General features: G+C 40.8%; 1 protein-coding gene across 1 annotated transcript; it reads right to left on the reverse strand.

Moving 5' to 3' along the window:
- Positions 1–1,722: 1,722 nt before the first annotated feature.
- LOC308435715 (metalloreductase STEAP4-like) lies at positions 1,723–19,566 on the reverse strand (the record flags this gene model as incomplete). Its single annotated transcript, XM_080936468.1, has 5 exons — positions 19,448–19,566; positions 6,017–6,474; positions 4,906–5,433; positions 3,420–3,584; positions 1,723–1,875 (listed from the first exon to the last, which is right to left on the reverse strand). Exons 2-5 carry the CDS (start codon positions 6,470–6,472, stop codon positions 1,723–1,725), a joined length of 1,302 nt encoding a protein of 433 aa, XP_080792594.1. The 5' UTR covers positions 6,473–6,474; positions 19,448–19,566.
- Positions 19,567–26,883: the final 7,317 nt, after the last annotated feature.

The raw sequence follows: 26,883 nt of genomic DNA on the forward strand, positions 1-26,883 counted from the left end.
ATCAAGGGAACTGAGAAAATCATATTAAGAACAAGCACCACAGCAAATGTTATCAAATATTCTGTAATTTCATATTATTAGCTCTTGGAAAATAGTCTAAGGAAACAATTGAAAATACAGGAATATTTTGTTAGTAGCAAAGACATTACCTCAACTGTCCTCTTAGTAAAATATGAATATGGTTTGCAAGTTCTATTAGGGCAATAGTAAAAGAGATGTTTGTGTTATATATGAAAACCCTGGATTGGGAGCAATGCCTGATGTGATATAAAAGTTAGCAAAATGAAAAATAAAACAGCTTTTGTGGATTAGGCAGAAAAATGTCAAACCCAATGCTTTTTTACTTATTTCAGTGACACGTGGGAAGACTGTGCAAAAATCTCCTTTTAGCTCCAGGCTAGAGCTAGGGATGCTCAGCCTGCTAAAGGTCACCTTGGGAAAGGCACTAACCACAGGAAGCCAGAGCAGGTTGCATCCTACTCACTGCTGCTGGCCTCTTCCCAGCATTCCACAGTTCGCTCAGTTGTCCTTCCCCACACTGACAATTACAGATGACCCCTTTTAACTGCACCACTTGCAGTGATAACAAAGACGGATTATGGAAGCTACGTGTTTATACCAGATCTTAATTTCACAGATGCTTAATACTGAACAGTATTTGAAATACATAATGCAGAAAGCACACCACAGCCCCTAAATATTGCCAAACAGCATAGTGAAACTGTATAGTATTTGCTTAGCTTACTAGCTAAAATTTTGGGTTATCTGGCATTTTTGTACAAGGACATCATCAACACTTCTCTGCTTATGGCACTTGAAAATCCCAATGGACATTTTACTCTTGCCCCATCTCCTCTCAAAACGTCCCTTGTAGAGGAAGAATCTTGTGACGATTACATAGTTTTCCCTATATCCAAAGAATGGTTACTTCATTTTGTTGCAGTATAAAATATGTCCCCATAGTGAATATCCATATTGCTTAAAAAGCAAAATCAAGGGGTACACATGACTACATGTTTACTTTGGCAGGGCTGGGGTGTATGAAGCTTAGTGACATAGCATGTAATTAGCATTCATAAGGCCCTAGGTTTGAACTCAACACTACAGCCAACACCCAAATACCCGCAGATCAGTATGAGACTGAGCACCACTCCCTCCAGGGAACAAAAAAGCCCTCTTTCTGTCTACTTCTCTTGGGGCTTTTCTTTAAACACGCTAAGCAAAACCTTTAGTATAACCACACTGTTGCTTTTTCAAGTACATCAACCCTTGAATTAGAGAAGGAAGTTGCACACGCTCTTCCAGAACTCTGCAAAACATTACATCATGCATGTTGCCCAAAGCAAGAAGCTTCTTAATGTGAAACTGCAAATCTAATCACAGTGGCATCCCTGGGGTTTCTGGGAAAGGAAGTGAGGGAGGCCCGTGGAGAGTCATCACATGACTGAGTGGCTCCCTTGCTATTCAGGTCTTTCAAAGCCAGGCAACATTTCCTTCTGTGACGATGAAGTTAGGACCGTGACAAGAGAAAACGCTTTCTTGTAACTGGACACATTATGCTCTAAACATTCACTACAATAGTACAGAAATCCCGGCAAATTCGACTGTAGTTTAAATGTCTGATTTTCTGTTCAGTGCAGATTGTGGGCTCTTTGAGTTCCTTTCCCATCCCTGGCGGATGCGTGTGAGGGTCTTGTCTATGCACGGTATAATAAGTATAACCTACATCACCAACACTGTGCAGGGGATGATGAGTGCCAAAATATAGGCCGAAGGAAGGCTCCACCTTAGAATCGAAGGGCTGAGGAATCTCTTTCCACCATAAACCAAAGTGTGGGCTGTGCACAGGACCAGGGTCAGATAACCCAGTTTGGACTATAGACAAACAAGCAAAAAAACCATAGAAGTCAACATCATTTGCAACTTACAGGAAAACACTGCATGCCGATGAAGTTTACTTGTCTACAACCACACATTCATGATACTGTTATAGTAGAACATTGCTCAATTTAGAGAAAACAAAACTATACGCTTTCTTCAGGATGGTAAATATTTCATTAGAAATGTAAAGAGATTTGTTTATTGATGACAGGCTAGTTTTATATTAGCCTGGATGATAAAGAAAAATATCCTAGGAGTAAACTCTTTGTTTTCCCTCTCTTACATTTTATTTTTTAAAAAAGGGGATACATTTACAGATTTTTAAAGGCATTTTGGCATAACACTATATAAATATTTTTGTCAGTACGTAATTCTTTTAGAGGTTGGATAGTATCCACTGAAATCTTACTAGTTACCATAAGCATAAAGTACATGTAGGACAGAACGTAACATGGAAACAGTCAGTGTTCTTGGTGAGTATAGATTAAGCATAATGATCTTTGAATACACAAAACTCTTTTAAGTTAGGAGACATGAATGCCCAGCTCTGTCCACAGAGGGAACTCCTACTATTGGTTTTGTTATCAGTGGTTCAGGAGGGAATGGCTTCTCCAAGCTCTGCATTCTTCTCCCTTACTGGTCACAGCCCCAGGCTACTCTATTTCTATGGCAGTAAGAAAGAATTGCTGGGCTTATGGAGGCATGGAGTTCTGAAGCTCAGTTCTCCTTCCTGTCTTAATTCCTTTAATTTGCCTCCATTTGGCCCCTTGGAGAAACTGCTGGATTTGATAACCAAATCTAATTTTAATTACTAATGGTCTGCTTTGTTATACTGGTGGGTAGGAATCACACATGGGAATTATCTGGAGGGCTTGTTAAAACACATTGTTGGGCTCCATCTTCAGAGCCTCTCCTTGCTCCAAATGGGTGGGGCCTGGGGCTTTGTGTCCTAACAAGGTCCCTGGGAGATGCTTTCGCTGCTTCTCTGCATGTGATAAATACTATGACGACCACTGGTCTCCTGGAATAGGTACTTCCTTTAATGAGGTGTCTGGTGGTTGATACATGGAAAAGAAACGAATATCTCTCATGCAGGCCAGGCGTAAGTCTAGAGCGATGATGCTTAGTACATTTTCATTGAATTTTCAGCTTTATGGTGAATCTCCCTTTTCCTATCAATATGTTCAGATTATAAGACTTAACTTTGCCTTTGGGTCCTTTTTCGCTTTTCTGCTTGGTGCCTCTACACATAGTTAATAGCTTCTTGGTGATTTTTACTCTGACGTCTGGGCAATGGCTCTGTGGATGCTCAGGAGTCTTGGCAAGCTGTCCCAAGCAGGAAACCCTACCCTGATCGACTCTGCCTGTCAATGTCTGAGCTCCTTTTTCTGAGCCAACTGGCAGTGATACTAATGATACAACTAGGGAAGTAAGGGAGCCAATGGAAACTTAGGCTCGATACAAGAGTAAAACTGTTACACTGGCAAAAAGCTCTATTTCTTTTGAAATATCAAGACATTAAAACCTGTTGCACTTACCTGGACAAACCGGAACTCTCTCCAGTTCACCATGTTGCTCACAGATGGCAAGGAAGTGATTCCCAGGAGAAGGAAAAGAAAAAATCCCAGGATTCCCAGTGCCAAATAGGAGTCATTAAGCCAGGCAACAGAGGTGCTAAAAGGGCTGTCTTTATTAGCTAGGGCCTATGAAAAATGAAAATATTAGAACAATTAAAATGGATGCTTCTGAAACTCAACTCTTTCAGAAGGGCTGAAACATACCTCTCTCATGTTACTTGCACAAAGCAAACTCTGTATCATTTCTTATTGGTCACTTAGGAACAGCTTTGGAAAAACACATCTGAATGTTTTGAGCAGAAAAGGTAATTGATTCTTTTGTGGTTCTGTTATAATTCTAGGCATCACATAGACAGTTTTAATTTACCCTCTATATCTTAAAACAAAGTCAATATTTGTGCAAGTTTTCTTTAGTTCATGGCTTTCTGTTTCTCAAACAAAAACATAGCGGTATTAAACAACCACATCAAAATTTGGTTTTTATATTATGTTTATTCTTTCCCTGTCTCTCTTCCTCTCTTACACACACACACACACATACACACACACACACACACACACACACACACACACACACACGTACAGGCCTTTTATATTGATTATGCCATAATACAGCATTAAACCTTTCACATCACAGTGTGATAAGAACCAGGCCATGTAGTGTGATCCTTTCTCAAGAAAGTTTTGTTGGGGGGATGTGTGAGAGTACTTGCAGACACAGTGTGGGTGAGTTATTAACTAATGGCCTTTGAGAATGTCGAAAGATATATCAAGACCATTAATTTCTAAACCAGACCAGACTTGTAGCATCTCTGCTGTAAATGCTGAGAGACTACTTGAGATGATTTCATCTTTGGGTATTCATTAGATAGTATTTGATACATGTTCAGAATCATTTGATTTTTTCCACTTGTTGAGGACAACCTCTCACAAGTCAAACATTAATGGATTTTTCTGCACACTTTTGTGAATTTGTTTGTAGGGTAGTGGCACATGTTTGGTCAGACTTCATACTTTGTGGAGAGTAGTTGTTTTATACTTCAAAAACAGAAGCTTGAGACATAAGGGTGTGTGGTTAGTGACTCCTACCTAAACCTATCAGTTGGTCAGTGTCTCCATGAGCCCAGGATTATGACTCTAGAGTCACGTGAGTCTGGACTCTAATTTTTTATTCTCAGTAGTTCCATGTGATCACAAATTGAATTCATTCACAAGCCCCAGGGTAAGGTTTCTGATTAAGTGAAGAGGCTGGGTGGGTGGGAGATCAAGGCCAGAAAGTCATGAGTTTGAGGTCAGCTAGGCCTAAATAATAAACTGTTCAAAACACAAAACAGAACAGAGGACAAATTTTGGGGAACAATGTTCCTCAGTTGTGAAATAGATTGGTGTAGAACGAGACTATGTCTTGATTTAAGGAACCAGGAAATGCCGAGGAGAGAAAATTTATCTGGGTAAAAGTTGCGTTTCTCAGTCTCCATCGAACATAGTAACGGATGGGAATCACAAGAGTGTAGATGACATGAAGGAAGGCAAATCCCAGAGCTACCAGTCCCAGCTGCTTTCTGCAAAGCATCCAATGGTCAAGCCAGTTTGGGAAGCGTTGGTATTTTGTGCCTCGGTAGAGCTGGAAAATGGCAGCAAGAATACCAGGGAGGTAGACCAGAGCAAGCAGGGTAAGTGCTGTGATGGGGAAGACACGATTCGGGATGGAAATAGCCAGGCGGAACGTAGCATCTGTCTTCCCATTCACGTAGGTGTATATCACTTCCCGGATAGCACAGTACACGAAGAAGAAGACGCAAAGCACAGAGGACAAGTAGAAAGGGAACCTCCACATTGGAAACAATTGCAGAGGGTAGTTTTCAATTTCATTGGCTGCCATGAGAGACCCTTGGTCCAGTGGGGTGAGTCCAAGAGTGCAAGCAATGTCCATCACTCTATGCTTGGCTTTGCTGTCATTTCCACAGACGAGCACCTGAGGTAAAACAATTAATTCCATGGTGGTTACTTCCTTTATTTAATAATTATCATTAAGCTATAGATTGGCACCCCATAAAAATACTACCATAAACTATTTTCAGAACGGAGATAATAGCGCTTTATCTAGCAAGATGACGCTTTGAACTGGCACAGGAGTGCTGGACGGTGAAAGACCTAGCTTTTGGTTGAGGGTGATGTCTGGCACATATTGTTGCTGTAAGATGAGGTTCTCCTCAGCACGAATAGTCTTATCTTTCTCTTGAAAGTGGGCAGCGCATCATTCATGGCTGTGGCTAATCTCGGAGTGTGCACCCAGTTTCCACACAAGTGGAAACAGAACCAACAAACGATTAGTTTCTATTCTGGCAAGAGAACTCCAGATTCTGACATCATTTGGTTCCATCAAACTAGTAATGCACATGAACCACAATAGACTACCCTTCTCATGAAACCTGAGAAAGTTGTCATTAGCACAATTAGGAATACTTAATAGGGATTCTTTTTAGAGCTGTATTTAGATAAGGACATATTAAAACATTTACATTAAAATGGCGGGATGTAAGTTCTTTTAATCTTACCTGCCGACTTGCATCTAGTGTTCCTGACTGGAGAGCCCAGGCTAAGATGGTGTTAAATGCTTTGACCACGTGGGCTCCTGGCACCAGCTGAGCCAGGTACTCAGCATTTGATTCTGGATACTGATTGATTTTGCGGTTGTTACTGACATCTACCAACACTTTTCCTTTGAGAGAATCAGCTAGTTCTGTGAGGAAATCGTAAGGCTCTCTGTGTATGGCCAGGAAGATGACGTCAGACTTCGATGCTGCTTCCGAATAGTCCAGGACCTCTGCTCCCCTGGGCAGAAGGCTGGACACCTGGGGGTTCCGACTCCCAAAAACAACGGAATAGCCACACTGAAGCATTTTCAACCCCAGCGATTTCCCGAAATCCCCTGTTCCAAAAATGCAGACATTCCCTAGCTTTTCTGAGGGATCCGTAGTGAGAGGTAACACATCTGCACACGCTTTCTCCATTACTGAAAAAGCAAACAAAAGAAATTAGAGGTGTAGAAATGTAAAAGGACTTATAGATCATCAGCTTGTAACCCAGATACCCCAAGACAGTAAGAGAAAAAATGTCAAGGGAACCCAGCCACAGTTGGTGTCCGGAAGCTGTTTTTTTTTTTTTTTTTTTTTTTTTTTTTTTTTTTTTCTTCTTTCTTTTAACAACTTCACACAGTAATCTGTCTCATTCTCTATTCTTCAGGTGAATAGTATGGCTTCTTTCAGGATAAATTTTCTCAAATTCTACTTAAAACTGCCAGCTAATGTAGAGGAGGCTTTTTGGGGGTGGGGTGGGGATGGGGAATGGCTCTGATTTTTAATGATTTATTTTTTCATGCTGAGAAATGCACTGTCTACCAAGGGCCTAGATAGTTAGCAAATATTTGTTAAGCATGAGCAGGATGGAATGTAAGGGACAGAAGGGGCCGGGTCCTCCCTGCATTGCAGGCACAGGGTGCAGTCAGAGGAGGAGGCTGAATAACTAACATTAACCAACACGCAGGGGAGAGAGAAGCCACAGGAAAGGATGTCGCCAAACACAGGAATTCTTCTCATTCAAGTGGGTTGACAGTAAGACAGTGAGCCAGATGTGCACTTTCACACTCTATAATGGTGTTGGTCCTTACACTGTAGCTTTCCTATCAACCATTACACACACACACACACACACACACACACACACACTTGCACTTTTTTTTAAAGGGAGTTCTGGACATTTTCCTTTTTTGTTTATCTTAAAACAAAGCCCTGTCATCTCAGTTGCACCTGACTGAATTGTGCAATCGAAGCACACACAGGCTGTGCAGGCCTTTGCACTCAGACAGGAGTCATGAGAGAGACAAGAAATACAGGACCTACCTGTACCACTGCAGAAACTATGACTAATCCACATAACTGAATCACCTTCCAAACTATCTGGAGATGCCTTCAGCCGTTATTAGGAATGGCATGAACACACGTGGGGAACTATCTGAGGTTGTGATCACTATCTGCAGAAATTATAGAATGGGTGGGTGAGTTCACCAGCAAGAAGAGACTAACTTCTTTGTAGCAATGTTCTCACTGATTGTTAAAAACACAGCGATTCCAGGTGATCCGGGCCATTTGACAACCATGAGTTGATGAGTTCTGACTTTCTGTGCAGTTCTGCAAAATTAAGCTTATACATATAAAAAATTATTGTGATTGGAAATTAGTGCAACATGAGTACGTGTACATGTGCATGTGTGCAGGTGTATATATGTGCATGTTTGTGGAGACCAAGAAGAACTTTGGGTATCATTCAAAGCTCTCTACCTTCTTTGAGAGACTGTCTCCTATGGGCTGAAGCAAGGCTAGGCAAGTAGGCCAGTGAATCCAGGCATCCATTTGTATCCAGTTCTTGAGCTCTCTGACATTATAACCCCCCATGCTTAGAAGTTTTATATGTGTCTCAGAATCCAATTGAGGTCCTTGTGATTGTCAGTAAAACACATTACTGACTAAGCCATCTCTTCAGACCACATTTATACTGAATTACTAGCAAGCTGGCCTTTGACAGGTTATTCAAACTCAGTTTTGTCATGTTTAAGATGAGAGATAGTATCTGGTTATGAGGTACTGACTCTTAAATTGAAACAGCTCTTGAGGCATGAACACTAGTTTATCATTAGCAGTTTATTTAATCTTTTTATTATCTAAGGAATGTAACCCACTAATTACTTAACTAATATCTATATAAAACATATAATTTGAGCAGCAATCATGCCTCATAATTGTGATTGTTTTCAGTGTATGAAATAGTCTGAATCAGAGATTAGAATGTGCCAACTTTCTCCACTTATCTTTAAATAAACAACAACCTATATAAAAGGGCTATTGACAGTAGAACATATCAAAACACAGGTGTACAAATGGACAGAGTATAAGTTTCTCCTATTTGTACTTTTTCATACTTTAATTTATTACCTCTTAAGATATACCTTAGCGGTTTAAGGTAACATCCTTGAGATGTTGGTTCCTCCAACTATTAAAATTTGTTTTCACTTTCAAAAGTTCAGAGATGTTTCTGGGTAAATGGCAGATATAAAAACTGGTAAAGGAATATTAAATATTACAGACTGACCCAATAAAAGGATATGCAGCTTACTTATTCCCTGAGCACTTCTTAATGGCTGTGGCAGTCACTCTAAGGTCACACTTTAGGACCACAATTTGAGACTCCCTTTAAATTTTCCTGGTTCTATTTTTGGTCTCCAGACAGAATCTTAGCTCTGCTGAGTAAACACCGTCCACTATTAACTTCACTTTGGGTCTTCCATCTGTACTTCTTTCTTCTTGTCATAGGGCTTCTCTAAGAACCATGTCTGCTTGACATTCAGATATACAGGGTACATGGGGGCACCATAAAACAGCAAGGGGCAGCTCTGTGAACCCTGTCTTTCCTTTGTGACTCGTTTGTCTTCTGGCGCTCAATCTGACATATTTCTTAAGGCTCCTCACATGGCCCCAAAGGACCAGAACACTCATTATCTGTGTCCATGGTTAACCTTCCTTGCTTTTGCACTCTTTCTCATGTTCCCTGGCCCTGCCCTTTGTCCTTCCTTCCGGTTCCCCAGAATCGGGTCACTAATAAGTAATTGGCACCCAATCCTTTGTTATGCATCTGCTTGCAAGATTACTCAGAATAACGATAAAAATAAGTAATGTGGGAAAAAGTTAGCAATTCTTTGGAGACTTGATTCTGAGCTCTTGGAAAAATATTATAATCATAGATGTTCACAGAAATAGAATGCATGCACAGGGTGTGTTTTACAATAAGTGCTTCACAAAGAGGACCACACCCATGTCAGACATATTTGTACCTCAAAATAGCTACATGAAAACTTGGGTTTGAAAAGTGGTAAGGTTTCTTGCTCAGGATTTTCAAAATTCCTAGCCTACACCTAGATATAAAATACAGAAAAACAGGAAATCGTAAGAAAGACAAACAGAAAGAGTATTTACCAGAGGTATAATGGGTTGAAGGGTTGCAACAACCGTGTTTCCTTGTTTTTCTTAGCCTTGTGGGCACCACACACCATCAGCTGTGTAACTAGAAAGAACAGGAATTTCCAAGCTTGGAGAAGTAATTCCTATGACAGCACCTTTCTTAAAGAGGGAGGTGAACTGATCACACAGGAATGTCTAAAAAGTGACAAAGGTAACTTTGATGGTCACAGAGGCAGCTGTCACTGAGGTGAAGAGGAATCTGGTCTATCTTGATCCTCTGTCTGTGCATTCCATCCTAGGCATTGGGAACCCCAGTCTTTAGAGACTCTCCCACAGAAGCCTCCCAGGAGAATGAGAGTTGTGTCAGGAAATGACAAAGAGATGCAGACCTTTCCAGCCATGGGCATCTCAGCCGCTTACTCACACTAACTCTCTCCAGAGTGGGTTCTGATTTAGAATCCATTAACTGGCTCTCTATAGTTTTGTCTTTCTGAGAATGTTACAGAAATGACATCACACTCTATATAAACAAGCTGATAACCCTCTGTTTTCCCCTTGTTTGTTTCTCACTCAGTACAATGCCCCTGAGGTTCATCCAAGTTGGTTTGTTTATCAGCATTCCCATGTTATTTCTGAGTAGTATTCCATGGAAGAGATGTATTACAATTTCACTTAAAAGTTTTTTTTTTTTTTTTTTTTTTTTTTTTTTTTTTTTTTCTGGAGACCAACTCCAAAGCTTGTACATGACAAACATACAATATACCACTTAGTTATACCCTCAGTCTTAGAGTTATCTTCATCTAAGGTAGGACCTTTTAGTTGTCTCTAACTTGACCCACTGCAATAAACATTCATGTGAGAGGTTTGGCATGACATTAAGTTTCCATTTGTTTGGGACAAAGGCTCTCTCTAGTGCAATTACATATGGCAAGTTTCTGCTCAGCTTTATATGAGCTTCTTGACTACTGTCCAGTGGCCACATGGTTCCACATTTCTTCTTAGAAATTTATGAGTTCCAGTATTTTTTATTTTGATTAGTTTGTCATTTCAGGGTGGTTTTAATTAGCATGTCTCCAATGACTGATGATATTGAGCGTCTTGCTATGTACTTACTTGGCATCTGTATATCATCCTTGGTGAGACATTGTTTCGTGTGTTTTGCCCATTCTCTCTCTCCCTTCCCCCTGTCTCCCTCTCCCTCTGGAACTGCCTTCCTCTCCCTCCCTCGCTGCCTTCTTTTCTCCCTCTCTCCCTCTGTTTCTTCCTTCATATCTTCCACTCACTCTCCCTTTATTTCCAAAGATAAAGTTTTACTCCACCCTAGGCTGGTTTAGACATCTATATAGTCCAGGGTAGTCTCAGTCATTCTGCCCGACCATCCTAAGTTCTGGGATTATGGATATGAGCTATTATACTCATCTTTTTGCCTATTTTCTAGTTAGACAATATATTTCACATATATGTATAGACAGGTTAGATATGTGATTTATCAGTATTTTCTCCTAACCTGATTTCTTTTTCTTTTCCATGTTCTACAGGGTCTTCATTGAAAAAGAATTTTAAAATTTCATGACATTAATTTATTGACTCTTTTTTAGTAGATTATTCTTTTGTTATCTAAACATTCATCATGAAGCCATGGGTTCTAGATATTTTTCTGAAAGTGTAAAAATAGAACTATGATCTATTTTTAGCTCATCTTTACAAAGTTTAAGGCTTGGGTAGGTGTATATGTATGTTGCCTATAGAAATTAACTAAATGTTTATCCTTCATTTGTTGAAATAACATCCTTTTTGATTAATTGCTTTTGCACCTTTGTTACAAATCAATAATCCATGTAATCGTGGGCCATTTTCTGGGGTCTCTATCCTGCTCCACACACTAATTGATGGATCTGTTTTTTGTCTATACCATACAATATTGATAGCTATAATTATGTATGTATCTGTATGTGTATGTAGATATATATAATATTTAGACATATACACATGTGTCTAAAAATTGACAGTTGTTTTATCTAATGTATTCTTTGAAAAATTATTATAGCTAGTCTTACTCCTTTCTCCATGGAATTTGTATAATAATCTTGCATATTCACAAAAATTTCCTTTAAGAGTTTATATACTTAAAAAATCAGTGTTTTAAAAACTTAAAATTTAAAACACAGATTAAACACTTTTTTAGGGGCTTAAATACAAGAGCTGTGTTAAAAATATTAATTGATTGGGCTGCAAAGATGATGACAGTTCAGTTGAGAAAGTGCTTGCTCGATGTAATCCTGAGGACCTAACGCTCATGTGAAAAGCCAGGGGTGGTGGATGCTTGTAATCCCAGGGAAGGGAGGGAGAATAAGGAAATCTCCAGATCTGGCCTAATTGGTGAACAGGAGGAAATGATGAGATCTTGTCTCATGAAATCCCAAGGGTGGATGTCTCCTATTTAACTACGCTCTTCATGGATATGAAGCCTCCACACACATGTTCCTGTGTGCATGTGCGTGCTCTCTCTTCCATGTAGATAGCTAATGAATAGAAAAAAGTTTCAGGTTATGTGATAGGTGATAACATATACTTCATTTAGAAGATACCTCAAAACTCACAGTTATTTGTATACTAGAACCCTGGCATTAAATGGCACATTTTACCACTGTTAGAACTTTGGGGGAGAACACCTTTGTCAGGCCTTTTACTAAGAATGTCAGTGACTAATCATAGCTCTTCCTAAACTCGGTACTTTCTTCCCTTGAGATTAGAATATGGGCCATTTGTTTCACCCCAAAATTTTGTGAATAAAGAGAAAAAAATGTAAATATTGATATATGTAATGTCATTTCTAGAAGGGAAAGGAAAAAAACCTCTTCTGTCTCATGCAGATAATTTTAAAAAAAGTAAGTAGCCACCATGACTTTCTCTGTCATCTTTAATTCTAAAAAAAAAAAAAAAAAAAAAAAATCTAAAGGAAATTCAAATTATTTACATAAACACTGGCTGTCAGCTATTTACACACAGCTAGAGTCGCCTTATTTATAAACTAACCCAATTTTATGAATATATGCAAAGTAAAAATGCAAAAATAAATTTCAAGTGAAAACGTTTGAAGGCGATCAAAGGAAATCTAAAGAGAAAATTGCTATGGACACAACACACAGTTTTCAATTTCAGGAAGGAACAACATGGAGCTGCTCATAGGTGGGCAGGGGGCTCATAGGTGGGCGGGGAGCTCATAGGTGGGCGGGGAGCTCATAGGTGGGCTGGGAGCTCATAGGTGGGCAGGGAGCTCATAGGTGGGCAGGGAGCTCATAGGTGGGCAGGGAGCTCATAGGTGGGCGGGGAGCTCATAGGTGGGCAGAGAGCTCATAGGTGGGCAGAGAGCTCATAGGTGGGCGGGGAGCTCATAGGTGGGCAGAGAGCTCATAGGTGGGTGGGGAGCTCATAGGGAGGCGGGGAACTCGCCGGTGGGCGGGAGAACCCACCAGAGAGATCTTGGGGGAATGAGGAGGAAAGGCCACCTCTGGAGTACGGACATGCATCACACTTTCCTGACTTTAGTTATTAAAGATTTCTTGGGATCACTAAGGACTGCGGATAACCACACATTTCTGTAAAGTGTTATGATGAGAATTAGTATGTCTCTGTGCCAGCGGCACGTTCAAATCAGGTTGAAAGCTTGTACAAAAACTCTTGATACAGTCCACCTTCTTCATGAGTTTTTTTCCCCGTAGTCTTGACTGAAGACTAGAATTTCTCTATTTATGAAAAACCAAAGGCTGAATGAGGCACAAGTGTACGCATCTCACAAAGGACAGAGTCCAAGAATGTCAGAATGCAGGTAGATTTACAGAGCTGCTACCCAAACTGAGAAAACCACCAAGTTGCTACTGGGGTTTCTAGACAGCACCACACAGGTAAGCACCAGCTGGTTAGTCATATAGCTGAAACACTCTTTAGAGTCATGCTGTCTTTTTCTCCACTTGTGAATTCAGCTTCAGATTCTGAAATGATGCTTCAAACATCTGAGTTCTTCAGAAATTAACCACCCTGGACACACACTCATACACACACCACAAGCCCACAGGCCCATTGAGGATGAAGAGGCAAAGAAAACAGACATCTTTAAAAGTGTTTCGACTCCCTGGAAGAAGAAAGTCAAAACTCTGAATCTGTATGCTTCAAAATCTGTTCAGTGTCTGTTGCCTAGGCTGAAAAGATCATTTGCTTGAGGCCTAGAGTACAAGGGTTGGCTAGAGATACAGTTATGCCTTGGTTAATTTACCTCGACAACTACTGGGATTTTCAATCTGGATCAATTTACACATCTGTAGTTCATCAGTGGTGTGGTAGGATGAGGCCTCTGAGGTCACCACTAGCAGACAGTGCATTCTCTCTTGCGAGTAAACTGCAGGCTGTCTGTGCATTCTATGATCATTGGCTTAATTTGGCATCTCCAGAAACTCACCAAACACTTAGCATTAGTTGATGGCTTTAGCTTTTTGAGATGTTTAGGACATGATTTAGTAATTTCAGTTGTCAAGGAACTTTGTTCAAATAAAACAGTCAGTCATTCATGTCCCTGGGAATTATTATCTAGATATTGATAACTGCTAAATCAGTCAGGAGACAGAATTTGTTGTGTATCAGATCTTCCTGCCTCCTCAGAAACCCTTCTCATAGGGCCTTCCACTGTGTTTTAAAATATCTTGCCCTTTTTAGAAGTTTCTGGGGATTGCTTAGTCTTTCATCTTTTTGGATAACATTTGCATTCATTTGTAAACTGACTCCCTGAGGGATGGGTCCCAGTGTCTCTAACAGAAGCAGCAGAAGAACACAGACCTCCCATTCCCACCCCTTGGTTATGCTCTGATACACAGCTTCTGAGCAGTGTTAGTTGGTAATTGCTTCTAGAAAACAGCTTTCCCTTTTTAATATCCCGGCTGTTAATCTGGGCTCCCTCTAGCGGCTGGAGCTGGCTTGCTTGGTAGAAGCTGGAAAGCAGACAGGTTTTTTCACTGTGGAAATCACCAAATGCTGAACATTAGGACTGGCTTTCCCCAGAGTATCTTTCTTATCACAGTGTCGGCCCCTTCCTTACCTCTCACCTCCTCCTCCTCTCCCAAATATGGCCCGTGCTCATGCACTTGGGAAAGCAAGTGGGTGGAGAGCTGAAACCACGTTTCTTACCCTGATTGTATTTTATGTCTAAATCTTTGCTTAGGGGCATCCCGTCCCCAAAGGCTCCCAGGTTCATCTCGGAAATAACCCGTGTGATTCCCAGCACAGCAATAACACCGCATACTCTGTCTTCCTCACACATCAGGCCAACATGGTTTAGGCGCTAAAGCTAATACCCTTGGACTCTCGCTTCTCAAAAGGAGTATTTGTGTACCTGCTCCACCAAAAATACAGTCCAGCTTCTCAGACGTGACACAGAAATACAGCCAGGAGAGTGTTGGATCTCAGTGTAGAAGCGGCTGTCATTGCGACTGCTAACTGAGCAACTACACCTCAGCATCTTCCCATTCCCCAGACCATTGCTGTCTCCGCCTCTGCCCATTTCTTAAACCAGTTTTTCCTATTTCTACATCACAGAATTGAGCATGATAAACATACCACCTTTGAACTTGTGCATTGAAGAATTAACTAGAAAGACAATACTCTCTCTCTCTCTCTCTCTCTCTCTCTCTCTCTGTGTGTGTGTGTGTGTGTGTGTGCATATAAGAATGCAGTATAAAAAGAATCTTTTGAACTCTTCAGGGGCTTTACATTTCATGGTGGTCCCGGAATGTACCATAATGTTATTAAAAACAAAGTAAAGCAAACACCACTTCTATACTGTCTTCTATTAACTAAGCAGTTACAATAAGCTTTGACTATTTCTATGTAAATAAAAGAATCTTCAAGTTCTCTCCAAATGGCAGGCTTAAATTCTCCACTTGGATCGTGTTAAGCGAAAACAATAGATCATTCAGTCTCATTGACTATGTCCATCCTTGGGCGACATCTTTCCAACTCAGAAATCAGTGTTACCAGGAGTGGCTTGGTAAAATTTCAAATTTCCAGGATTTTACAATAGCTTTTTTTGTGCCAGGCATTGTGTTAGGCAAAAGGACGAAGTGGGGCATCAGAAAGTCCTGGTCACTGGGGAGCTTAGGTCTCAGGGCCAAACCACTAGGGCATGTGTGAGGGTCAAGCACAGGGATGTGCAGTTACTGGGAGTCCACCTGAGGGACACTGGTCTGCTAGGAGGCAGGGGGAGAACATTTATTAAAGCCTGCCAGAGTTTCCTCAGATACCATTTTATTTAGGTTGAAAGCTGAGTTCAGTGTTTCCACATTGTACAAAGAGCATGTGTAGATGAAAGATGTTTCCCACTGAGCATTAATTATCTCTCTAGTCTCTAAATCCACAGCTTTGCCAGATAACAGTGTGCTAGGAGATACAACTTCCTTCTTAATGTATTTGATCTTAATATTGGGTGCCAAAATCAAACAAGTGTGTGTGTGTGTGTGTCTGTTTGTGTGCTGGTACCCATGAATGCCAGAGGCACTGAATCACCCCAGAGCAGGAGTTATAAGAGGTTGTGAATCTCTCGACATGGCTGATGGAAAGTCAACTCAGGTCCTCCTCAAGTGTGCTGTGCAGGTTTCTAACTTCAGAAGTATCTCTCTAGCTCTGCTAAATAACTCTTTTCAGAGCTGTGCTATATAATTAGATTGTTACTCCTTAGTCTTCTTTTAATTCAGAATTACAACTCTTAACTTTTCAAAATTACCCTTCCCGTATATTTTCTTTGCTTTTCAGAAGAAAAGTGAACTTTATTCTGATATAAGGAATGATGATGCACTTTAAATTTAAAAGATACATCTCTCAAATACACTTCTGACAAAGTGCAGTGTAAGAAGACCTCTTCATACATGGCTGAATAAACTTTTAAACATGGTGCAGAACTTACAATTTAGATCAGGATGTCAAGGTCCTGCCTGCTTAATTACAGTGGAAAAAAAAATATATGTAGTCCAGGGCATTCCGTTTTGCCATACCGTGTTCCTAAAAGACAATCTTCAAACGGCATAAGCATTCCTCATGATTTATTCTCCAACAAATTTGGAAGATAACTTATTTCTGTATAGGCCAAATAATTTTCTTATCAAATAACTCCTTAAGTATTCATTATCCTTTGGTTATTTACTGAATTTGATTCATTGCAGTGCTGCTTTTTTTTTTTTCTTAACAAAAGAACAAGTGTTAATTAAAACCATTTTGGAAATGACCTAACAGTCATGGAGAACCATCTGACATGGGTTTAACATATCTCGGAGAACTGCTCAAGAAGTCTTTGTAATAAACTAATAAGCCATCCTTCTTGGATGTGAACAGACACAGGTAACATCAGAGGTCTTGTCTTTGTAAATTTCATTTCTATTATTATCTAGTCTGATCTAAAGCCCAGCTGGAAGATTAAATATGCATGGCCCATTCCTCCATCTTGTGGTGAGAATTATGGGTAGGAAAGCTGTAGGCACTTAACAAGTGGCCTCCTAGGAACTGGACTCCACTGGGCACCTGAACAAGCTCCCTCCCACCCTCCAGCTTTAAATGGTGACTCTGTGGGCATTGTTTCCCTCTCACCAGGAGTTTGTCAGTCTTTTCAAGATCTCTAAGGAAATAATTTTTACACCACCTGATAAAACATACCTAAATTTAATTGTATGCATGGGGTATATGGACACGTACCCATTTGTGTGTGTGTTTGTGTGTGTGTGTGTGTGTGTGTGTGTGTGTGTGTGTGTGTGTGTGTGAGAACATGTGTGTGGAGGCCAGAGGCCAATGCTGGCTATCTTCCTGGATTGCTTCCCATCCTATGTTTTCATTAGCATGCATTAATTATACATGATAATGGGTTTAATTATAACATCTTTATTCATGTGCATGATGCATTTCACACATATTCATCCCTCCCTCATTAAACTTACTTGACCCATCCCACACCTGCTAATACTCCTTTCTATCCAGCCCCCTTCTTATCTAGTGAGTCTCACTACTCCTGGAGCTCACCAATCTAACAAGGCTTCAGAGGTTCTCCCTGGAGCTACCTTGGTGCTGAGCTTACAGGGGTATACCATGGCAACCCGTTTTTATGAGAGTGCTGAGGACTTGAACTTGGGTCCTCATGATTTGGGGGTAAGAATCCTACCTACTAACCATCTCTCCAGTCCTTAAATTTATTATGAAAGGGAAATAGAGAGTGAAGACCACAGAAAACTGACATGTATTTTTGTGACAGCCGAATCAGCTGTGCATTTTTTTTGAAAGTGAAATCTGTATCATTTAAATACTGGCATTTGATGGCACAGGTAATTTAAGGGTAACCCTTCATGAGGAAAGCAGCTTGGAGTGATTAGACACTTTATGTTCTATACAAACCTATTTCTCTAAAGTTGCTTGCAACACACTGCAGAGCTAAGTATTTTTAGTTTTTCTTTTTTTACAAAAGGTCATAGAAATCTATTTTTTTCCCTAAACAGCAATTAGTAAGCTTATGAAAGGCAGACGTCTGTAAAACATGCTCCAGTCAGAGGTTTGGCCTAGCGGAGGCTGGTTTCTGAACTGCCTGTTGTTGTGTGAATTTCAGCAGAACCATCAATGTTGCCAGATGGAGAAAGTGTAGTGACCCGGTTTTGATGTACACATGCACCATTTACTTTACAACCTTGAGGTTCCAATACTCAAGAGTGCTCCATTCCTGTTCTCTGGGCTGGCGGTGTTTGCCATGCAGGTAAAATGCTTGTTGGTAGGATTTCACACCATGCTAAATCACAGTGTTCTGAAAAACTCAGGGCCTTGCAAAGGCCTTATTTCCAAAAAGTTACTGCTTCAAATAAATGTGCCATTTTATAAAATTACACCTACTGTATCAGGGGGGAAAAAGGTTCTTTCATGTGAGTGACATTTATATGTCTACCATTTATACAGAATTGGACATTCTCCCACAGCAAGGCTGAGGAATGGTTTGAAAGCCTAGAGTAGTCTCTGAATGATAAATGTGGTGAATGGAACTTTTAGATGCTCCTGGGAGAACGACTCGGTAGTTTCTTTGTAAAAACCAAGCTTGTGTTAATATGGAAAGTAATTACTCAGTCAAACCTGGAGCTTAACAAGACTTTCAACACCTTTCTCAGCAGCACCTTAAGTCATAAGTTTTTTTTTTTTTTTTTTTTTTTTTTTTTTTTTACCTTGGTAGAGCTGCATTGTGTGGATCATCTTGGACCAATAGCCCTTCACTTCAACTTAGATCTGTGAAACTGAAGCTAGAAGTAAGAATGGAATTCTAAACACCTCGACTTCGTGGTTCAGGCAACTTACTTTCCGGGACCCAACATTTATGTTTTGAAGAGCTGTGCAGGGACAAATAATAAAGCGGGGGGGGGGGGGGGGGGAATCCGAAACCACCTACCATCTGCCTCTGGACTGGCTTTCTTTCCCTCCTACAGCCAACTGCATGACAGGCAGTATGCCTCTAGAAAAGCAATCACTAAGCTGCTTAAGGATATTTAAATGAAGATCAAGGAAGACTGCCCGCCCAGTTTCAGCTCTGTGTGAAGAAGTCCTTAGATTCAGGGTTATACTGCCTGACTGCACACATAAGTTATTCCATGCTCCGTTCTCACGGGCGCTTCAGATTCCTAGTTAAGAGACCAGTTAGACAGAGGAAGAATCTAGTCCTGGGTCTTTCTTATTGGGAGTCCTCTGAGTAATACAACCCTGGAAGGTAACGTTTGGCTGAATGGCTTAACTGATTTAGACGCAGCCTTGAGTGGCATTTTTATGAGAAGGATATAGGGCGAGTTTACCTACATCTCAGTATCAGCTGGCTGGAAAGTAGAGTCCAGAAAAGAAGGACTGGAGGTGGGCTGACAGAAAAGGGACCTCAGCCACTGGAGAAAGTGACAAGGCAAAAGAGCCAGTAAAGTGACCCACCTGAGGGAGAGGCGCCCAGAGGGGCGTTGGTCTGGCACAGCTGCTGTGGGCTCTGCCCTTTAGGCTTGCAGAGCGAGGTAGCTGCGGTGGGCTCTGCCCTTTAGGCTTGCAGAGCAGGGAGCAAGCTTGTGCTCTGCGCTGGCTCCAGGCTCTCTCCTTTAAGCCAGCCAAAGAACGGAGGGAGGGCCCCGCTTGATTTCGCAAGAGGAGCTTGTGAAGCAAAGTTTCCCAGAAGAGTTCAACCTGGGAATCCAGCGCAGCTGAATGGAGCAGAACTTTTTGTGCAGCTCTGGTTCGCAGATGTAGCCATTCTCCGCTGGCAAGCGGGGTTAAAAGGGGGTTTTCCCTGAACCCTTGGGGACGGGGCATCCCAAGCCAGCTTGCAGCCCTGAGGAGCAGAAAGATAACAACTTTTCTGTTGGAGCTAAAGGACTCTGAGTAGGTCAGAAAACTGTACACGGGAAAGGACTTGGGCATTCCTCCTAGTTGCCTCTGTTCTTACGAAATAGTGGGATCTTTCTCCGACCAGGTGCCCTGATTCTTAACAGAACCAGAGTCTGAAAGATGAAAAGTTTTCAGGTCTTCGTTTCAAATGCATATGTATCTCTATGTTCACAGGGATACTGCAGGGCTCCAAGGTTGTTGTATATTCAGGAAGGTGGAAGGAAGCCTCTTGTATAAGGAATGCATCTCTGCCTGTTTATTTCATCCCTACAGGTAACAATGCAATACAAACGTTACCTAAATGGATACCGCACTTTATTGTTTGTGAAAGAAAGACAACAATCAGACCACACAGGCAGAAAAGATGAAAATATGTTTTTTTCTAAATAGTTTTGATTTATAGTTGGTTGAAACCACAGATGAAAAACCCATGGATGTGAAGGGCTGACCACCTATAAAATTGCACAGGTGTATCTTTCTACAGAAACATCCAAATCCACTGTCATGATACTTTAAGACATAAAGAAACATGAGAACTTGAAGGAAAGAGCATCTCTACAGTACTGTTTTTACAGTTTAAAGTACAGAATTCTTAAGTCTGTCTTTCTCCCATCCATCTGGTTTAACTTCCATCATACTCTTGCCAAAGCTGAGATTCAGTCTAAGGGGAGTGTGTTCTCAGAACTTAGGAACCAGACTCTTTACTTTGCTTTGATTACAACTCTCTTTACATGTCCTGAGGAGTCAGTGGAGACCTCAGTATCTCCCCAAAAGTCTTGTTCTGACAACTAGGTGTGATTAAATAACTTCTTTTTTTAATGTCTTGGTTAGGGCATCTCACCACCTAAGAGACTTACTACATGTGTAGCTCTCCATGGGCAGTTTTTCATCACACCTAATGTGGTACCACATCGAGAATATTTACTAGGATACTTGTTGATAAACCTCCTCGCCATTCTTCTATTTGGCAAAGTTTTCATCTGATAATATTTGTGTAGGCCAGAAAAGAACATATATAATTAAAAAAAATCAAAAAGCGCCTATTGATTTTGTGACATTAAGTTTTCTGGGTTTGAAGACTCAGAGGTGAGAGATAGGTATGTGTCTAGGGAAGAAGACATCTAGCTGCAATCCAGCTGCATCTCTAAGAACACTCAAGATTGGGGAACTTGATAGCTGGGTGAGAGATTGGGAAGACTGGGGTTTTAGAGAGTTAAGGAGGGCTTAAGTGCTTTGTCCTGGTGATTTGCTATGGGTAGCATCCAGCTTAAGCCTTGTTGATAAAGAGACCCACTCTTAACCTGGTGACCCTGCTATTCACATGTAGAATTCAGATTTATTAGTTGCCAGTGGAATACCCTTTACTGTAAAAAGACAGTTGCTAAGGGCAGCAGACATTCTGACCACTGCATTCTTTTCTTCTGGGCACTTCATGTTATGTGCAGCAGGAGGCTCAGTTATGGTGAAGTAAGCTGTGAGATTCCATGAGTTACTGATTCTAATTAAGAGAATCTGTAATGTTTATAATGACATAGATTACAATAGTAAGTAATAGTAATAAATAGCCAAGTACTAAACAGATAAGCACTTCACTCATTCACCTTGTGGCTTGTGAGTTATAGTCCCTTTAGAAAGCTACAACTGTGTCAATGATCCTGAAGACCACTTGATGTTGGCTAAATAGAATGTTTTCATTGTGTAGATTAAGAACCCAAATCATCTTGGGCTATCTTTAGCCTTGATCAACATCCATTGACTAGTCATTTACTTATCTCCCCTAACATTATTGACTTTGAAAGAAACTCCTGAAGTTGTTCCGCAAGTTTGACACACTTAGGCTCATCAACCCCAAAGCGAGGATGTGTAAAGACCACATTGAAATCCACAGATTTCACAGATATTTGACAGCCTGCCTAACAGAAGACCCCATAGCTGTAGTTTGTAAACACATTGATTTATGGCCTTTTCCCCTGTAACCTTTTCTGAGGCAGAACACGGAATCTGGGTCCCCAGGTTATGGTTGCTCATACTGGGCTTGGAATAAACTATTTGCTTTTTTCTGTATAGACTTGGTACTTACATTGACAGGTTTAAAGATTGATTTCCCCTTAGGTCTAGGAAGGACACACAATTCATAACTCCTTGGTTTTTCCTTAAGCCCTTGCTATAAAGGAAAGTTAAACTTTTTTTTCCCAATGGTGGTGCAGGTCTTAAATCCTGACACTTAGAGTCTGAGGCCAAAAGGATCATGAGCTCCGAGTCAGCCTGGGCTACATAGTGAGATTTTGTCTTAAAAAAAAGCAAGCAAGCAATCAAGCAAGCAAACAAACAAACGAAAACAAAACACAAACAAGAGGAAGCAGAGCTTTTTCCTCTTCTCAGACTCCCAACTATTTCGTCCCAGGTCTTTATGAATTTTCTCTTGTCTCCTGATCTACAGGTGTTGGCACAAGAGATGATGACTTACTAGTATGGAGACTGATTAACTAAACTCTTCTTGGTAAAGGCCTGTCTACCACTTGAAACAGACAACTGGATCAGTGGAGTAGGACATTTGGTTTCTATACCAGGTTTTACTCACCCCATCGCATACTGATACTAAGGACAATCACTTTCTCAAATTCTCTAACCAGTGGCATTTTATCATTATTAGGAAGATGAAAAAATTTTTTCAATTTTATTGTTATGAGAGGCAAATATATTTCAGTTATGTAAGGCCTTTTGTTTGCTGAGGGCATCCAGAGTCCCAGAAAAGAAAGATTAAATTACTGGGATATGAAGGATGGAAGAAATTGCCTTTATTAGTATTAAAGTTGAGAGGCACTTGACTTATTTATCTTGTGGTTAAAAGATTGATTATCCCTTTAGGCCTAGGAGGCACACACAATTCATAACTCTCCTAGTTTTTCTTTAAATCCTAGCTGTAAGGGAAAATTAAGTTTCCAAAAGATGCCAGCATCCTGAATACCCAAGGATTTGGTGTTGGCAGGATTCATTCTTCTTCCTGTGGCTGCATCATCAGATCTTTTGATAAGCCTTCCAGATGCTGTACTCCATCAAAGAGCTCCTGCTTAGGGATTTCCATGTTCACTGTGCCTGGAGTCATTTCTGTTTCCAGCATTGGAGAGGGTAGTCTATCATTAACACGTGTAGGAAACACGAACACTTAAATACCCTCTATCTGTTTTCGAAGTAAGGAAGAAAAGAAGGAAAAGAAATAAAAAGTACCACTGGAGGTATTTCTGCCTAACTCAAGGAAATAACTCTCTGACTAGTGTGAAACTCACGTCCTCTGGAAATATTTTCGCATCTGGATGTAATGACTCTTCTTTTTTCTTGCTTAGTGTTCTTACCTTTTGGCACCTTACCGGGTCTCTTGCAGTCCAGGCTCTGCAGAGGACAAGCCTTCCTTTGTCATTTCAGTTCTCAGAAGCAGAAGCAGCCATTCTGCAGCCATTCTTCACTTCAGACTTTATCCGTTCCTTAAAAATATTTTAAAAATTGAAAACCTAAAACAATATTTCTGTCTCAGTAAACTCTCTTTTCCCATTTCTTGTCTTGTTTCCATTATTTTTTTATTTCATGTATCTTAATTTCCAATCATGATTATCCCGGCACATTCTTGATCCTTGTGGGTCATACTGAACTGACACAGTTACTAGGAGTTAGGCTCATGCACCAAAGCATAGAGCATTGCCCACAACTGTGGGTTCTCTGATGGGACGTGACCCAAGAGGATAGATCAAGTCTTTCCTGGAATGCCCCGGAAGCAACACACTCTTTGTTGTTGTTAGATTATGACTCCAGGTCACTGTTAGCAGAACTTGAATCCAAGAAAAAAGCTGCTTACATGAAGCAGGGTCAAGGCTGGAGAGAGAGACCAATTTCTAGATTGTTGGCGCTTTGTGCTTAAAGGGTACTTTGTACCTGTGTGTAGGTATGAGCACAGCATACATGCAAGTGCTTGTGGGAACCATAAGAGGCGTCTACATTTCCTGGGGCTAGAGTTAATAATAGTTGTGGATTTGCTCAGGTAGATAGTGGAGTATTGAAACCTTGTCCTCTGGAAGAACACTTAACTATTGGCCTATCTCTCCAGCTCCACCCTGGGTTTACTTATTATTTTTTGAAAATGTGACTCTGTTATTTAGTCTGGGTTTATAAAGTTGACTAGGTAGGATGGACCTTGGATGGGCTCAATTATTTTCTCTGATCGTAGACCATGTTCCCATTGAGATGGGGTCAACATAACACGTGGTCAGTATGAGGGAGACATTTGTTGTTCAGAACAACAGCAACTCAAATTATCCTTTCTTATTTTGCCTCTAGTTGAGTTGAAGCTCGAGTAAACAGCTGATTTCTGTGGAAGAACATTCTCAGCTACTTCCCGTACAGCTGCAATTTAATTTCCTGTCTCAGTAAACAGTAAATTTTTTTTTTTCCTGCTTCTTGCCTACCTTATGGGGAAGTAACAAAAAAAAAAAAAAAAAAAAAAAAAAAAAAAAAAAAAACAAAAAACAAATCCCTTCCCCTATTACTCTAGTCTCTGCAACAGCAGAGGATATAGTAACACATTTAGCCCTTTGACCTAACTGTAACCATATTCTGGGACTTACTCCAATGCCAACCAGAAAGCAAAACCAAACATTTTGCCACCCACCTGTACCCAAAATAAGTGTTGGTGGGAAAATAAGCCAGACGCTGACAGTATCAGACACTGGGCTGGTTGGTAGTCAGGAAGAGCAGCAAATAATTTAAAAATAAAACATGTCCCAAGTAATTAGACTATAGCACAAGAGAAGAAAAGAACACCAACTAAGCCCATGTGGTAAATGAATGTGTGTTTCTTTAATGATAGAACCTAAAGTGGAAAGCAGCTACAGCTACTTTTTGGATTAAAAGGGGGGAGTGGAGCCTTGTCCCATTTGTGTGGGTCTATGACATCTCAGTTTTGCGGTCTGTTAACTTTGGAAGCTTCTGAAGCACTGGCAGCCCAATGGGGTGGGCATCACCAACAACAATCTGAAGGTTGCACAAAGAATAAGGATAAACTCAAAGGGAGTCAGGATCTGATCAAAGAACAATTGTTCAAAATAGTTTGTAGAGATAGGGAAAAATTTACATTCCTTATTTGATAAATGAAGTTGGTATGAATCAACGTGTTTTTTAAGTAGTTTGAAACGTGAACACAGGCCAATTCAGTGCTGCCCCACTCTCCTGGTATACAGCCATGCTTCCAACTCCTTGGAGGCGTTTGACTCCGTCTGGCTGGTGGCCATTGCTTATACTGGAACTATTGTCATTGGTAGGGCCAATTCCAGTTAAGTCAGTTTGTCCTTTTGCCAGTAATCAAAGGTTGGATTTTCACATACGAAAGAAGAGGTGAAAGCTAAACCACACCAAAAGAAAGTAAAATGTACTCTCTGGCCAGTGTGGTCCTATGAACTTTCAGTAAGGTGAAATTAGCATGAAACAGCCCAGAGGAGGGCAGGCAACTGGCCAGTCCAGAGGCCGTGTCAGACTGTCTTTCCTGTGCACTTGCTGAGAGTTATTTTTTGTGTGGGGCTTTAATGATAATGGTAATACTTCAGCTTTCCCAATGGCAGTCTTTGGTCTGATTACAGATATTGATGATTCCTTTATACTCTTATTATTTCCCAAACAATACACTTAACCACTACAGCTTGTCTCTATGTCTATAATATTTAAAAAAAGTAGTAATGTGTTTAGTGAACTTATGGACAGTTGTAAAATTTCAAGACTTAAAGGAACATTTCTTTAAGAATTAGAAAGCCTTCTCTTCCAGATACTGAATACCCCTATTTATGTGAAAAACATGGTGACACTGTATTCATTGAGTTATTTCAACACAAATAAAAGCGTATGCACTTATTTCTTACAAATATTAGTGGAAAGTTGGGGAGATGGCTCAGTGGAGATTGCACTTGCTTTGCAAACATGAGGATGGGTATTCAGATCCTACAGCCCAGGCAAAGCTGGACATGCTGGGAGCATCTGCAGTTCCAGCATGCCTACAACACAGTGGATGCAGAGACAGGAGAATTTCTGGAATCTTGCAGATCAGGGAGCTGGACATATTCAGCAGGACATAAGACACATTTCTTCCAAATAAGGTAAAAGACAAGAACCTACACTGGAGGTTTTTCCATGATTCCCATACCTCACTAACATTCATACTGGTGTATGGACATACACAAATATTAAAAAACAACAACAACAACAACAACAACCCACAAGTTGAGGAACCTATGGAAACATCTCATTAGGTAAAATTACTTGAGTATGAAGACCTAAGACCAATTCCCTTGAAAACGTGTAAAAACCTGGGTGTGGCAGCATGTGTCTGTAATCTCTGCACTGGAAAGGCTAGGGGGATCCTAGAGTCTTGTCCAGCCAGCTTAGCTAATGGGTGAGCTTGAGATTCAGTGAAAGATGCAGTTTCAAAAAATAAAGTGAAGGAGGGAAGAAGAGATGGCTCAACAGTTCAACACACTAATTGCTCTTGCAGAGCACCTGGGTTTGATTCTTAGTGCCCCCACAACATTGTAGATAACTCCAGTTCTAGGTGATCTGATGCCCTCTTCTGGCCTCCAGAGGTAGCAGGCTTGCAAGTGGTGCACAGACACATACAGGCAGAATCACCTGTACACATAAGATAAAAAATGAAGAAGAAATAATTAAAAGTGGAGAGTGCATGAAGCAGATGCAGGACAGTGACCTCTGGCCCCTACATTCTATTATGTCGGTCCTTATACTCACACAAGTACACACACACACACACACACACACACACACACACACACACACAGCATGTATGCAGACAGTAAGGCAGTCTAGTAGTCAGCCCATCAACCTTGCAGTTCTCAGAGCAGCCCATGTGCCCAGCACCCTTACCCTGTTGTACCTGTGTGCACAGCACTCTTACTTTTCAGTACAGTGTAAGTAACTTATCAGCTGTGCTGCTTGCTTTA

This window comes from Micromys minutus (assembly GCF_963924665.1).
Source record: "Micromys minutus genome assembly, chromosome: 23".
NCBI lineage: Eukaryota > Metazoa > Chordata > Mammalia > Rodentia > Muridae > Micromys > Micromys minutus.